Source organism: Hypanus sabinus, chromosome 10 (assembly GCF_030144855.1).
Source record: "Hypanus sabinus isolate sHypSab1 chromosome 10, sHypSab1.hap1, whole genome shotgun sequence".
NCBI lineage: Eukaryota > Metazoa > Chordata > Chondrichthyes > Myliobatiformes > Dasyatidae > Hypanus > Hypanus sabinus.
The window spans coordinates 106,722,677-106,738,986 of NC_082715.1; the positions used below are offsets into that span (position 1 = coordinate 106,722,677).

At 48.5% G+C, this 16,310-nt stretch overlaps 1 protein-coding gene across 3 annotated transcripts in view; it reads right to left on the reverse strand.

Moving 5' to 3' along the window:
* The window catches only part of klc1b (kinesin light chain 1b), a 74,297-nt gene that overhangs the window by 57,362 nt on the left and 625 nt on the right, over positions 1 to 16,310 (reverse strand). For all 3 annotated transcript variants that reach the window (XM_059982545.1, XM_059982544.1, XM_059982546.1), the window contains exon 2: positions 2,472 to 2,731. In XM_059982545.1, the coding sequence (XP_059838528.1) occupies positions 2,472 to 2,720 (249 nt within the window). In that variant the 5' untranslated portion in view covers positions 2,721 to 2,731. The remainder of the gene's footprint in view (positions 1 to 2,471; positions 2,732 to 16,310) is intronic.

Consider the following 16,310-nt stretch of genomic DNA (forward strand, 5'->3'; position numbering starts at 1 on the left):
TCACCCCCACACCCGCACTCACCCCACAAACCTCACCCCCACTCATCCCACAAACCTCACCCCCACTCACCGCACAAACCACACCCCCACTCATCGCACAAACCTCACCCCCACCACCCCACAAACCAAACCCCCACTCACCCCACAAACCTCACCCCCACACCCCCACTCATCCCACAAACCTCACCCCCACTCACCGCACAAACCTCACCCCCACTGACCCCACAAACCACACCCCCACTCATCCCACAAACCTCACCCCCACCACCCCACAAACCAAACCCCCACTCACCCCACAAACCACACCACCACCACCCCACAAACCTCATCACCATCACCCCACCCACAGGCCCCACAAACCACACCCTCACTCACCCCACAAACCAAACCCCCACTCACCCCACAAACCTCACCCCCACACCCGCACTCACCCCACAAACCTCACCCCCACTCATCCCACAAACCTCACCCCCACTCACCGCACAAACCACACCCCCACTCATCCCACAAACCTCACCCCCACCACCCCACAAACCAAACCCCCACTCACCCCACAAACCTCACCCCCACACCCCCACTCATCCCACAAACCTCACCCCCACTCACCGCACAAACCTCACCCCCACTGACCCCACAAACCACACCCCCACTCATCCCACAAACCTCACCCCCACCACCCCACAAACCACACCCCCACTCATCCCACAAACCACACCACCACCACCCCACAAACCTCACCCCCACACCCGCACTCACCCCACAAACCTCACCCCCACTCATCCCACAAACCTCACCCCCACTCACCGCACAAACCACACCCCCACTCATCCCACAAACCTCACCCCCACCACCCCACAAACCAAACCCCCACTCACCCCACAAACCTCACCCCCACACCCCCACTCATCCCACAAACCTCACCCCCACTCACCGCACAAACCTCACCCCCACTGACCCCACAAACCACACCCCCACTCATCCCACAAACCTCACCCCCACCACCCCACAAACCACACCCCCACTCATCCCACAAACCACACCACCACCACCCCACAAACCTCATCCCCACTCACCCCACAAACCTCACCCCCACCACCCCACAAACCTCACCCCCATTCACCCCACAAACCTCACCCCCACCACCCCACAAACCTCACTACCACTCACCCCACAAACCTCACCCCACCACCCCACAAACCTCACCCCCACTCACTGCACAAACCTCACCCCCACTCACCCCACAAACCTCACCCCCACTCACCCCACAAACCACACCACCACCACCCCACAAACCTCATCCCCACTCACCTCACAAACCTCACCCCCACCACCCCACAAACCTCACCCCCACTCACCCCACAAACCTCACCCCCACCACCCCACAAACCTCACTACCACTCACCCCACAAACCTCACCCCACCACCCCACAAACCTCACCCCCACTCACCGCACAAACCTCACCCCCACTCACTGCACAAACCACACCCTCACTCACCCCACAAACCAAACCCCCACTCACCCCACAAACCTCACCCCCACACCCGCACTCACCCCACAAACCACACCCCCACTCATCCCACAAACCTCACCCCCACCACCCCACAAACCTCACCCCCTCTCACCCCACACACCAAACACCCACACCCCACAAACCTCACCCCCACCACCCCACAAACCTCACCCCCACACACCCCACAAACCACACCCCCACACACCCCACAAACCACACCCCCGCTCACCCCACAAACCACACCCCCACTCATCCCACACACCTCAGCCCCACTCACCCCACAAACCTCACCCCCACTCACCCCACAAACCTGACCCTCACCACTCCACCCACAATCCCATCCACACTCACCCCCACCCACCCTCACACCACAAACCACACCCCTACTCACCCCACAAACCTCACCCACACCCACACTCACCCCCACCCACAATCCCATCCACACCCCCGCTCACCCCACCCTCACACTCCCACTCGTCCCCACTCAGAATCCCATCCACCCACACCCCACTCACCCCCGTTCTAGTACACCTCTGACCACTACCCATCACAACTCCTCCCCATTGTCCACACCCTCTTGATCCACCCCAGTCGTCCCCTCCTCTAACTCCTCCCTCCAACCACTCTCCTCCTTCCCAGCATTTGCTCCCTCACCCTTCCTCACAGCACTCTCTGCTTTGCCAACCCTTGCTCCTCCTCCTCTACACACCCCCTCCCTGCTCCTCAGCCATCCAGTCCCTCCCCCTGCTCTCCTGTCCCTCACTGCTCCTGCTCCCTATACTCACTATTCCTACGCTCCCTCCACCTCACCCCTCCCACTGCTCCCCACACCCTCCCTACTCCCCATCCATCCCCTCCCCACGCCTTAATCCCCGTTCCCGATCTCACCTGCTCCCCTCTCCACCTCCCATCTTCACTCCCCGTTCCCCCACCCCTTCATCCCTGACCCCGCCAGCGTACCTGTGCCTCGCCCAGGCCAAGCTCAATCATCTCCACAGACTTGCGGATCAGACTGGACTTCTCGTGCACCAGGTTGGCCTCCTCATCCTTCTTCAGGCACTTGATGGTCTCCATGAGGCTGTGCAGGATGGAGTTGTGCTCGTTCTTCAGCGCCTCCAGCCCCTGCATCACCAGCTTGGTGTTAGAGATGATGTCCTCCTGGCTGAGCTTCTCCAGCTTCTCATCCCTGGGGTAAACCATCGTCGACATGTTCCGGGAGCCTGTCCACAGGGAGACAGGGACGTTAGTACTACCACCCTGTGCTCCAGTAACCCAGCTTCCCTCCTGGTCTCTGCTCCCTCGCCCAATGATGGAGGAACTCAGTGGGTTGGGCAACATGTGTGGAGGGCATTAAGTTTTCAAGTTGAGACCCTTCAGCTGGATGGAAAGATTGAGGAGAGATGGCTGGTATAAGGAGGTGAAGGGAAGGGGTAGATCAGGACCTGGAAAGCAATCGATAGATCCGGGTGCCTGAGACGCCAATCATTCATTTTCCTGTACTGAGCTCCTCCAGCACCTTGTGTGTTGCTGAACGCTCCACCATTACCTGACGGGATACCACAGAGCAATTCACAGGGCTGCGCTGACAGGGTAAGTCATACTGCATGCAATTATTTGCCCTCTCAACTTAAACCTTTGACCTCTGTCTCTTTAGTGCCCAACTCTGGGACAAAAGACTGCATTCTCACCCTATCGATAGCCATCAAGACGTTTTCCACCATTATAAGATTACCCCTCATTCTCCCATAGTCCAATGAAAAAAGTCTCAACCTGCCCAATCTCTTCATTGCTCAAGTCCTGGCAATATCCTTATAAATCTTCTTTGCACTCTGTCCAGTTTAACAGCAGATTTCCCAGAGCAGGTAATCAAAACTCAATACAGAATTAAAACTGGCCTCATCACCGCAAAGTATAACTGCAAAATAACATCCCAACTTCTACACTCAGTGTCCTGACTCATGAAGGGCAGCGCGGCAAAAGCCTTCTTCACCGCTCCGTCTATGCTTTCGAGTAACTCTGCATTTGCCCTCCTACCTCTCTGTACTTCAGCAGCCACTGACAGCTTACAGAGACAGAGAAGTGAATCACCCGGTTGGCCACCCATTTCAATTCTACTTCCCATTCCCATTCCCACATGTCAGTCCTCGGCCTCCTCTACTGCCACTGTGAGGCCACACTCAGGCTGGAGGAGCAATACTTGATATTCCGTTTAGGTAGCCTCCAACTTGATGGCATGAACATCGATTTCTCAAACTTCCGGTAATTACCACCCCCCCCCCCCCCCCGCCACTTCTCTATTCCACATTCCCATTTCTCTCTCTCACCTCATCTCCTTCCTCGCCCATCACCTCATCACCTCCCTCTGCTCCTCCTCCCCTTCCCCTTCTTCCATGGCCTTCTGTCCTCTCCAATTAGATTCCCCCTTCTCCAGCCCCTTATCTCTTTCACCAATCAGCTTCCCAGCTCTTAACTCCACCCGTCCCCCTCTCCCGGTTTCACCCATCACCTACCACCTTGCACCTCTTCCTCCCCTCCCCCCTTACTCTGACTTCTCATCTCTTTTTTCCAGTCCTGATGAAGGGTCTCGACCTGAAATGTCAGCTGTTTACTCTTTTTCATACATGCTGCCTGGTCAGCTGAGTTCCTCCAGCTTTTTGTTTGTGTTATCCTGTTAAGTCTTAGAAACATAGAAAACCTACAGCACAATACAGGCCCTTCGGCCCACCACAGTCGTGCCAAACGTGTTCCTACCTTAGAAATTACCAGGCTTACCTATAGCCCTCTATCTTACTAAGCTCCACGTACCCATCCAAAAGTCTCTTAAAAGACCCTATCGTATCCGCCTCCACCACCGTTGCTGGCAGCCCATTCCACACACTCACCACTCTCTGAGTAAAAACTTATCCCTGACATCTCCTCTGTACCTGCATTCTTTCTAATTTAATAATATATTTTCTATAACAGGATCTTATACATCTTTCCCTAAGGATCCAATACCATCCACAGTCGTGCAAATGTGGTCTCATCATTGTCCTATACAACTGAAGCAGAACCTGGTTACTTTGTAATCAATAAACACGTTAACTGAGATGGACAATTTCACCTTTTTCACCAATTTCATCTATACCCCATCTGTCAGATCTTTGCTCATCACTTCCAGAAATCTTCCCTGCGCAGCCTCAACCTCGCAATAAAGCAACCCAGATGAGGGATATCACTCCAAAACATCAACAGTTCATTTACTTCCATAGGTGTTCCCTGATGCACTTGGTTCCTTCAGCAAGATTGCTTATTACTGTCCTAATACCCTTTGTATCATTAACAAATTTAGCAAGAATACCTTTGGTGCCCATCTCCAGGTAATTTTACAAAGTGCGCAAAGTTGAAACTTAAATCTCCATGGTACAAAATATGCTCCACTCTCCCACTGTGAGAGCGACCTGTCTCCTGGGAGCCAGCCAGTCTTCTATTCACACCATGTGCTACCTCCTATGCCACCAGCTTTTATCTTGCACAGTAACTTTTGGAGAGGCACCTTATCAAATAGCTTCTGTACATGCAAGTATAGGGGAACCTTTTGCTTTTGTCCTGTACTTTATAAAAACTGTATATAATTTATATTTTTCTCTTGAATGCTGCTTCTGTTGTTGCAATGTGCCTGTGATGATACAGAGCTCGTGAGTAAGCAAAGGTTTAGAGGGATGTGACCAAATGCGGGTAAATAAGACCTGCTTAGCGAGGGATCTTGGTTGGCACGGACCAGTTGGGTCGATAGGCTTGCTTTCCATGCTGTTTGACTCTAAGTCTAGAAGCCCTTATTGTATGTTCTCATACTTATTATGACGCAGGACATTTGGTGCAATGACTGTGTTGGCTTTCAGAGCAGTCCCATAAGATCCTTTCCCCATTTCCCTGTGTAAGCTCCCCAACCCCACCCTGGATGTTATCCCTCACACAAACTGGGAATTCATAGCAGCCAGTTTAACCCACTGGCCAGCATGTCTTTTGGAAGGGGTGGGGGGAATCCCAAGTCACATGTAAGTTTGTAAACTCCACACAGACGAACCTGGGTCACTGGGGCAGCAGCTCCACCTGTTACCCCACTGTTCTAATTACGTTATCTTATCCTCAGCTTTTCATTCATCGTTTGATTTTTTTTGTATTTTGTATTCTTGTATCTTGTATTTTTTGTATACCGGCCCAACATTTTGCCCTGATGTGTCTTTGGGCATGGATATAGTTCTCTTTTAAGATACAGAGGAAGGTATACCTGACAGAGAGGGAGAGAGTGTGAACTCACAGTAGTCACCTTAACATCTGTCATTGGGCAAAATGTGAGAAACATTTGAGAGAGATGTAACACCGAGGATTCATAAGGCAATGATTGTACCACATTTGGAATAGTGAGTGATTTTGTGCCCCTGTATCTAAGGAAAGATGTGCTAGTACTAGAGAGGTTAACAAGTGTGATCCTGGAATCAAAAGCTTAACTTATGAAGAATGTTTAATGTCTCTGGGCCTGTGCTCAATGGAATTCATAAAGAGAAGGGGGAAAATCTCATTGTAACCTACTGAAAAGCATTGACAGAGTGGACACAAAGAGCATGTTTCCATTTGTAGGAGAGAGACTAGGATCCAAGGGCACAGATTCAGAATAAAGGGACGTCCCTTTACAGGAGAAATTTCTTCAGCAAGTCATTGAGTATTTAAGACAGATATTGATATGTTCTTGATGGGAATGGAGGTTAAGCGTTACAGAGAGAAGGCTAGAGAATGGGGTTGAAAAAATAATCAGCCATGACTGAATAAGCAGACTCAATGTGTCAAATGACCGAACTCTCCTATATCCTACCAATGAAGTTATTTTAGCAGGCCATTCAAAAACTCAAGGTGATTGGGCAAAATCAGGAAATGCAGTTTGAGCAATTTATTTTAAGCAAAGAGAGCTGGGTGAGTACACTGTGCCCAGTTATCAGAAGGCACTTGATAAGGTGACATTTCAAACTCAAGGTGGAAATTAGGAGATAACAATCTGTGTGGATAGAACATTGCCTACCAAGAGTCTTCTCACACTTTATGTGAGGAAAAGCCCGTCTGGAAAACATTTTCCTCCATTCTCTGTCCTGCTCACCTTTTTCTACTTCCATCACCTTCTTAGCAAAACCTCAAATTACCCTCTTCATAAAAACGTTGCATTTCTGTCTGACTTGGCTCTTTCTCTCCACAGGTGTCTGGCCAGCTGAGTGTTTCCAGTAGTTTCTGCTTGGCAAGATTCAGCAAGTGTTGTGTCACACGGATGAGCTCTTGGGCCTTAACCTTTTACAGTTTCAGTTAAGGACTTGGATCAAGGCACTCAAAGCGTGGCTGATAAATTTGCTGGTAGCGCGAAGTTATCAGAGAGCACGTGTGGGTGTACAGACACACGAACTCAGAATGTACCAGCTTCAGAGCACAGGCTCTTGTGAGGGACAGGAAAGTGTATAATATTTCAAGTTTACCTTCTGTTTAGTCACAAAAGATGGTGGACTTTATAGTAAAATTCCTGAAGGCTTTTAGTTTTCAAAAAGAACTTGCAGTTAGAGCTGAGGCACTAAACAAGGTAATAACTTGTTACCTTTTCTAATTGTGACCCTTCAAATAAAATCAATTGGTGTCAGCTGATTGGGCCTCTGAAAGGGGAGGCACATAACTCCAGTGTGGAGGGGTTTATGGGGATTTTGTAACATTGCTGGTGGTCAGGTTGGAGGTGAGCACTGTTTCAATAACTTGGAGTAGTCTTTTAGGGGGGACTTTTCTAAATGAAGCAGCTGAGTTGTGTGTGGTATGGCTTATGTGAACTCTCAGATGCTCCTTTTTGGGGGTACTTCTAGCTTAGAGCTGGAGTGCCTGCTGGAGGCACTGGTGTATCTGAGGCTGGATGTTGCAGCTTAGTCATCAGAAGGAGGAGGAAGGAAGGTCAGGGGAAAGAGTTGGTGCAACTTGCTCCAAAGATGGTTGCATTGAAAACTGGAGGAGGATCATCTCTGGCTGGACTCTTCGGAGCAGAGCTGAGATCACTACGCTGTTTGGCTCAGACACATAATGAGGGAGGAGCAGGAGTCTCAGGGCCTTTTTGATCAGAGAAGGGATGGGTGTTTCTGTGGCTGTGTCAAGGATCAAGGATACCACAGAATAGTTGTAGAGTGGAGCAGTCAAAACGGAGAGGAATATAGCTAACATTTGTGCTAATGACATGAGAAAGACACACCACAGACATAGGAGCAGAACCAGGAAATTGAGTCAACTCTGCCATTTGATCATGGCTGATTTCGAATTTCAGGAGCAGCTTCTTCCCCTCTGCCATTTGATTCCTAAATGTACATTGAACCCATGAACACTACCTCACTTTTTTATATATAATTTCTGTTTTTGCACTACTTTAATGTAACTATGTAATATATATATAATTATACTTACAGTAATTGACTTTATTTTTCTATATTATCATCTATTGCATTGTACTGCTGCCGAGTTAACAAATTTCATGACACATGCCAGTGATAATAAATCTAATTCTGATTTATTTTCCCTCTCAACCCCATTCTCCTGCCTTTCCTGGAACCTTTAGCACCCTTACTATTTAAGAACCTATCAACCTCTGCTTTAAATATACCCAGTGACTTGGCCTCCACAGCCATTTGTGGCAATGAATTCCACAGATCCACCAACCTCTGGCTAAAGAGGGATAAGGTCTTGCAAAATAGATCTGAAGAGCCGGACCTCAAGTCTGTAGTACTCAGAGCAATATAGCTTGGACTTTGCCCATGGCATTCTCAGCCCTGCCCCTATATATATCTATCGTACCTGTCACAACTACTTCCTCTGGCAGCTTATTCCGTATGTTCTCTACTTTCTGCGGAAAGCGTTGCCTCTTGGGTCCCTTTTAAACCTCTCCCTTCATATCCTAAATATACGGCCACAGTTTAGAGCTCCCCTATGCTGGGGAAAATGCATCAAGGACAAAATGGTCGTCAATCTGTGCATAGAGCTACAGGACGTAGGTGATGACGTTAATAAATACTTTTGTATTTTTAGGAAAGATGTAATTGGAGGCTTCAGGGATTGGTAGTTAGATTCTATAACAGGTCACCATTTGAGGTATTTGATAATTTAAGCAGGTTTTAAAAATGGATAAATCCCCAGCCTAGGCTACCACAGCAGACAAAGGAGGAGTTTGCTGATGCCCTGAATGATTAATAAATCTTCACTCACTTCAGATGAGATGCCAGACGACTGGATGAGACAACCATGGTTCCTTTATTTCAGGAGGGCAGAGGAAAAGGAGCCAGATAGTTACAGGCTTAACCTGTTGTAAGAGTTGAGAGAAATCTGCACTTGTAAAGGGAGAGATTAATCAAAGATGAGTGGCATCCTTTTGTTAGGGAAGCTCCTATCTTACCAGTTTGGTAGAAGTTCTCAAAAGGTAACAAAATATATTGAGGGCAGTGGCTGATGCAGTCTACAGGGACTTCAGTAAGGTGAGGATCCCACATGGGAAATGGGTCAAGGCAATTGCGGCCCTAAATTAGTAATGGGAGATAGAAGATGATGTTGGAAGCCTGTTACAACTATATTTAAGACACTTGGACAGACAGATGGATAAGAAAGGTTTAGAGGGTTATGGGACTAGCTAGGAATGGGCAATCAGTAGGCATGGACGAGTTGGGCTTAAGGGCCTGTTTCTGGTGCCCTTTAGTACTGGTAGCCAATGGGTGCCTCAGAGATCTGTGCTGGGACCCTTGTTATTTGATGTCCATTAACAATATGGGAGATGAACAAGTTTGCACATGACCTGCATATTGTTATTCAATAGTAAAGAGGACAGTCATAATAGACTACAGGATAACATTGGTCAGATGGTGAATTGGCTAGAGCAAGGGCAGGTGAAATTTAATCCCGACGCACTTTGCGAGGGGACACAATGAATGACAGGACTCTAGGCAGTTCTGAGGAGCAGCAGGATCTTGGTGTACAAGTTCGAGGTCCCGGAGATGTACAAAATTGGAAAATGATGAGTAGGAGTAGAGAGCATGGTTTGGGGTAACAGAAGATCTGAGGAAGCTTTTTATTCAGAGGATAGCTGGAATCTCAGTCTTTGCTTGAAAGAGTGGTGGAGGCATGAGACTCTTTCAACACCTTCAAATATCTGGACAAGCATTCCGAAACACAGTAGACTAGATGCTGTGCTGGTAAAAGGAATCAATATAGATGCGTCAGCATGAACATGGTGGGCTGAGAGCCTGTTTCCATGCTGTACTATTCAATGAAAGAGACACCTAAACCCCATTAGTGAGACCTGGTTTCTGTCTGGTCGATCCGTTAGATGGTTAGTTTTTACTGCATTAGCTGAAGCTCGGAGGATTGAGGAATTTCATTGAGACTTGGAGAAGCAAATCAGGGGCATTTCTTGTTTTGTCAGACCCCAGTATCTGGAAGCAAAGTCTCGGCAGTAAGGTGAGTGAGGGGAAATTCTGAATGGAGAACGGATATGAGAGGCTGAATTACACCGTGTCTGTGTCAGTGTTCTGGAGAAGACAGTGGCACAAGCTGTTTTTGCCAAGGAAAGACACATTTTGGTTTAGTGTATTGTCAGTGGGCTGCAGAAGGCATCGCTGGCCATCCCACACGGGCCCCAAGGCAGCACACTCAGCCAGATTGTCAGGTAGCTGTGCTCCACATTCAAACAGGGCCATGAAGTCTCAGTTATCCCTGACCACCTTGTCTCAGCTCCAGGCTCTGCTCCTTCTCAAAACTCACCCCAATGGGTTTGGGACACCCACCCCCTCGATGCTCCACCAGGATTCCCTATCCCATGGGAACTTGCTGCATTTTCACAGACATCCCCTAACCTGTGGGATACTGCTGTACACATGCACCTCTTGCAAAGCACTTGTGCTGTACATTACAGAGCCACATCATCAGGAGGCCACTTGAGGCACTGAATCAGTCCCGTCGGCCAGGGAACCAGACTGTCTGGAGTACCTCGTGGCACTGCACAGCCCAGTTCTGCAGGCTGCAAACCTGTGGTTGTAACACTAGCTTCTGACCACATACGGTCATCAAAGTGGGGGCAGTTAGCAAAACAGCTCACCATCCCCACAGTCCATCAGCAGCTGCCGGGATTGTTTCACAAATAGAGCCATACCTGGAGGGTCGGGTTTGTATAGAAATCGTAACTGTTTCTTTGTCTGGGGATGTTAGCTGAGTGTTGGTCGCACATTGTTTTTCTAAGCTGCATCCTGGGAGTGAGTTATAGCCCACAGTTACCTCATTGTCAAGGCTGCATGAGCATAACCAGCTATTACGTGGGTGGGGGAAAACAAACCACTGGGGTGCTCTGTGGGTCAGGCAGCGTCTGTGGAGTGGGTCATTAGACTGGGCCTGTATGATCAGTGGGACTGTGGCCTGCTTATGCAAGACTCATTCTGACTCTCTACAATCCATCAGTGTCTGTAATAAACAACTCTGGCCTCTTCCTCCAGGTTAACTGTTCTCTCTCCAGACAATGAGGATTTTATGTGAAACGCTTTATTTGACAAGGATATGTGGGCTGAAGCACGACAGAAAACTATCTGCTTGGATAATATTCCATCCACATCTTCCACTTCTTCAGTTAACACCTTTCTTGCCCAAGTGCTTTATAAAACAAGTGACAATCCTGCAACACAATGACGTTGCCAGGACTTGAGGGGCTGAGATTGGGCAGATTGGGACCTCTTTTCAGTGGGGTGTAGGAAAATGAGGGGAGATCATAAAGGTGCATAAAATAGGGTGAATAGGTCTTTTTCCCAAGCTTGGGAAAATCAGGATGGGAATCTTGGTTGTAATGGACCAGTTGGGTTGAAGGGTTTATTTCTGTGCTGTTTGACTATAAATGATGAAACGATTCACTGGCTCCCTGTTTGTGCAGCAGCACAGCTCCTCCTTTTGGGCTGACGCTCTGTTACTATCCCTAAGAACAGCTCCAGACTGGGGCTTGATTCTGGTTTGTGAAAGGATTCCCTCCCCATCAAGTACATCTCAGACGTGCTCAAGTTTCTCATGAACAGAAATAAGGAAAGAGGCTGCAGGCTGGAAGGTGATGGGAGCATGGGAGCAGCAATGTGTGGAATCCGACCGGAAAAGAAGGTGGTGTATGGAACCAAACAAGGAATTGCAATCGGACCAGTGGGGGGGGCGGGGGTTGTAGTTTAATGGGCATATGGAGTGGGTGGAAGAAGGGACAGACAGAGTGGGGATGCTGTGTACAGAGGAGGACCTGGGTAGGTGAGCAAGAAAGGGACAGATTACTTGAGAATACTGTTCCTGTTGTTGGGTTTTTAACTACCCAGGTGGAACACGAGAGGCTGTTCCTCTAGTTTGCATTTGGCCTCACCCTGGCAGTCGAAAAGACTGAGGACAGATGTGGCAGTGTGGGAATGGGCAGGAGAATTAAAATGGCTGGCAACCATCCTTTCCTATTTGAGCTCTGTCACCTGCAGCTCTCTCTCTGCACCACAAGTGTGCTGGGCTAGGATGAAGGGAATGCTCAGGGGGAGAAATCTGTCCACTGGGTCTATGTTTGAATGTACTAATGACAGCATGAGGTCTCCTCCACCCCCAGGCAATCAGATGATTTAGCAAGGGATTTGGTGATGCCCAGCTGGTTAGGCAGCATCTGCCTGTATTTCCATTGGTTCAGACTTCGGCTGTATAGATCCTGCCTGCAGTTCCTGGGCTCGGTCCCAGACCCAACCCTGAAGTCCCGGAGAGAATAGCGGGAGGATGGAAGGTGAGGGGTTAAATTCCAAAAGGCCCAGTGTGAGTTGGCCGGACTTCAGGAAATGTTGGGGGTGGAAGAGGACTTATAGGACTGAAGGAGATGCTTCCCACAGGGAACACTCAAGCCATGGAAAGGGAAGAGATGTGGACAATCGTGTAGGGCAGAATTAATTTAACTAAAAATTTCCAAGGGGTCTGAGAGAAATCTGGGAAAATAAGACAAAGCTTTCACCCAGATTATAGAGCCACCCACACAAGTGGACAGCTAATGACAAGTAGCACTGGGTGTTAGTTGGAGTGATGATCAGACAGGTCTGCTGGTGGAAAGAGCATCACTCCACCACAAGCATCTTTAAATACTGCTGCACTCTGGAACTGTGACTGTCAGCAGTGCAGGGTGACGGTGGCAACTGCAGCAAACCCCTCCTGTGTGCTGCCTCTTGACAGTGCGGAGCGCATTGATGCTTCTGGAGGACCAGGCTGGCATCTGCAATACCACAGGAGAAGGGGTGGGGCACACAACCCCACTGGACATAACAGGCACAGGAATACTTCTCATTTGTATTCACCAAGTGCTGACAGTGAGGAGCAGATCAGTATTAAGGAGGAGCTGCTGGATGTCATGGAACCCAGGGGTCAATAAATCCCCAGTTCAGATCTATCCCAGCATTCCTGCATCTTCAGTCGTAACAGGCGAGGAAACAGAACACTGGAGCGGAGGAGTTGTTCCTTTATTTAAGCAGGGAGAAGCCTCATAACTACACAGCAGTGAACCTTACTTCAGTGGTAGAGGAAATTATTGGAGGCAAACCCCCTCCAGAATTATATTTGTGTACACTTGGGAAAATGGGATGATAAGCAATCATCGAATTTTGTACGGGGTGGTGAGGAAGAATCTTGTCTAACATGACTGATTTTTTTTGAGGCGACTAACATTGCCAACTTCACCTATATGGACTTCTGTTGAGTATTTACACGGCGGCTGGTCCAGAAAGTGGGGTCCAAAGTGAGCTGGTTAATTGGATCTAAAATTCTTTTGTGATGGAAGTCTGTGACCAGTCATGTATGGCAGGTATCGGTGAGTGCTAACATTTGGATTTGAATGTACAGTGTTGTGACAGAGAGGACATCCCATACACTGTCACATGGGTCACATACAGTCTAAACTCACTTTTGATCTCCCCTCCCAAACACCGGGAGTGCAGGTAGCAGGTGACGGTCTGCCCATGTAGGCATACAGAGCCACTGCTCCGGCTTCAGGGACCCGGGCTTGATCCTGCTCTGTCAGCAGTTTACACATTCTCCCTGTGACCGTGTGGGTTCTCAGCTTTCCTCCCACGTCCCAAACACATGCAGGTTGGGGGTTAAACACCTGTTGTAAATTGCCACAGTGTGTAGATCTGGTGCAGTTAATGGGAGTAAACAGGGATCGTAAGTTAGTGCCTGACAGTCAGACTAGACTCGGGGCCAAAAGGCTTGGTTCCAAAACAGGATTCAAACCCTCTGATAATCTGAGGGTCAATCAAATCTGAAATAATCAAAGCAAGACCCAGCAGTCCGTGAAAGGGTTAAATTCCAGTCTAATTATTGGTTCTGACTTCCTGGGAAGGGCTGTGCCAGTTGATTGCTGTTGACAAAGACCGTACCACGCCTACTGCTACTGTGGCTGCTGAGAACAGCTCCCAGGAGGGGGGGGGGGGGGGTGCAGCTCCCGGGACAGGCTCTCGACAGAATTCCCATTCTCTCACTCACAGGACGAAGAGAAATTCAGCAGAGGATATTTCCCCAGAGTCTGCTACTGCACAGCTGGTCCTGTGCTGTGTAATTCAACAAAGGCAGGGCCGTGGATGTCGTCTATGGGCAAGTGAGACATCTGACAAGACCCTGCATTTTGGGAGGCCCAAGTTAAAACTGATTGGATCCAAAATTATCTTGGTGATAGGAGGCAGAGGGTAGTGGTGGTGAAAGGATGCTTTTTTTGATTGGAAGTCTGTGATTACACATTCACCACTGGGACCATTGTTTGTGACATGTGAATGGAGGGATGTTTAAGGGTGCAGATGAGGTGAAAATGTGTGGGGTTGCAGATGCCAAGAAAGGCGATAGCAGGATTTAGATCAAATAGAAATTTTGGCAGAATGTTGGCAGGTGAAATTTAATCCTTGTGAGTATGAGGTGATTCATTTTGGGAAGCCAACAGTAATAGGATGTAGAATACAGAGAGACATTTAGGAAATTTGGGATTAAAAGGTAGATATCAGATCTGGAGTCATCATGCGAGAGGAAGAACATAAGAAGATATGAAATAGGAACAGGAGTGGGCCATCTGCCCCATCAACCCTGCTCCACCATTCAATAAGATCATGGCTGATCTGGCCAGGGACTTATCTCCACTTATTGCCTTTTCCCCTTAACCCTTAATTCCCGTACTATGTAAACATCTATCCAACCTTGTCTTAAATATATTTACTGAGGTAGCTTCCACTACTTCATTGGGAAGAGAATTCCACAGATACATCACCCTCTGGGAAAAGCAGTTCCTCCTCATCTCCGACCCAAATCCTCCTGCGAATCTTGAGGCTTTGTCCCCTAGTTCTAGTTGACGCACTAGAGGGTCATGCATGATTCCAGAGTCCAGAGGAGATTATCCAGAGTGATGCCTGGATTTAGCTCTTTGGTTATGGGGAGAGATTGAAACTGATGGATATCTTGATGACAGCAAAAAATTAGATGAAATCCTTGACCCATGGTTGAGATATCAAAACGAAGGCACAGGTTTATGGAGAGAGGAAGGGGTTTTAAAGAGCACAAGAGCAGAGGTGTTTTAGTGGTTGATATTTGGAACTTGTCAGAAAGCGGTTTGGGTTTGAGGAAGTGGAAGGGAATGAATTCAATTGCTGCATTTTAGAGGGGTTTAGACAGACACGTAAATAGGCATTGTCCTGGTGCAGACAGAGGGCAGTAGTTCAGGTGGGCATGAATGTGTGGGCTGAAGGGTCTGTTTCTGCACTCTACAACTAATGTACACTTAACCCTGATCTCTCCATTATGTCAGATATCTTGCTACTTGCTCTCTGTTGGAGAGAACTTCAAGAATTTATAGTAAATTCAATAAAGATTCTCAGTGATGCTGAAACCTAGTCTAGGACAGCTGGCTGGATGTAGAGCCAATGTCCCCAGTGACATGGCTACCTGTTTTGTTTTCCAGGGGCTACAGGCCAACTTTCCTCAGGCCACTCACGCTGAAATGCACCTTGTGGGCCGATTCCAAAGCATGCATATCCTCTCAGACATGGGGCAGAAATGTCCAGACGCAGCCTGCTATAAGGTCTCACCAGAGCTTTGTGCAGTCTAGTTGTGTCCCAACACACATGATCAAAAAAAACCCAGCACCTCCCTTCCTATTGCTGCCTGTCCCTGTGTTCACTGTGAAGGAGCTCCCAGATAGCAGTTTCATAGAGATAATGGGGTGTTAGGAGTAGAACGAGGAAGTATTCACATATTTATAGAATCTAGATGTTGCTGATATTTATTGCCTTTGAGAAGGTGGGGTGAGCTGCCTCCTTGAATGACTGCATTCCTTTAGGTGAAGGTGCTGCCACATGACTCCCACTCTGGAACCTGCTCTTGCAGCCACAGTACTGATGGCATTGGTCTAGTTGTTTGTGGGAGCAGTGGAATGTGGGGAGTGCAGTCATACGCCACTGGAGAGTGTTGGAACTGCATTAAAATTAATTTTAAAGATGGGAGCTACAGCACCCCAAGCAACTCCTTATACCTGCCCTGCCATTCAACAAGATCATGGCTGATCCAACCCTTGGCATCACTTTCCCCAATCCTCAAGTCTCTATCCATCGCCTCCGTGGCTCTCCGGGGTCAGAATCCCAGAGTGACAGCCGACTAAAATCGGCAACACCACTAGCAGCCCCTGGGTGTACAGGGGAAACATTGCAAAATGGGATCACTCATACGAGGTATTAATGCTACAAATGTGGCAGG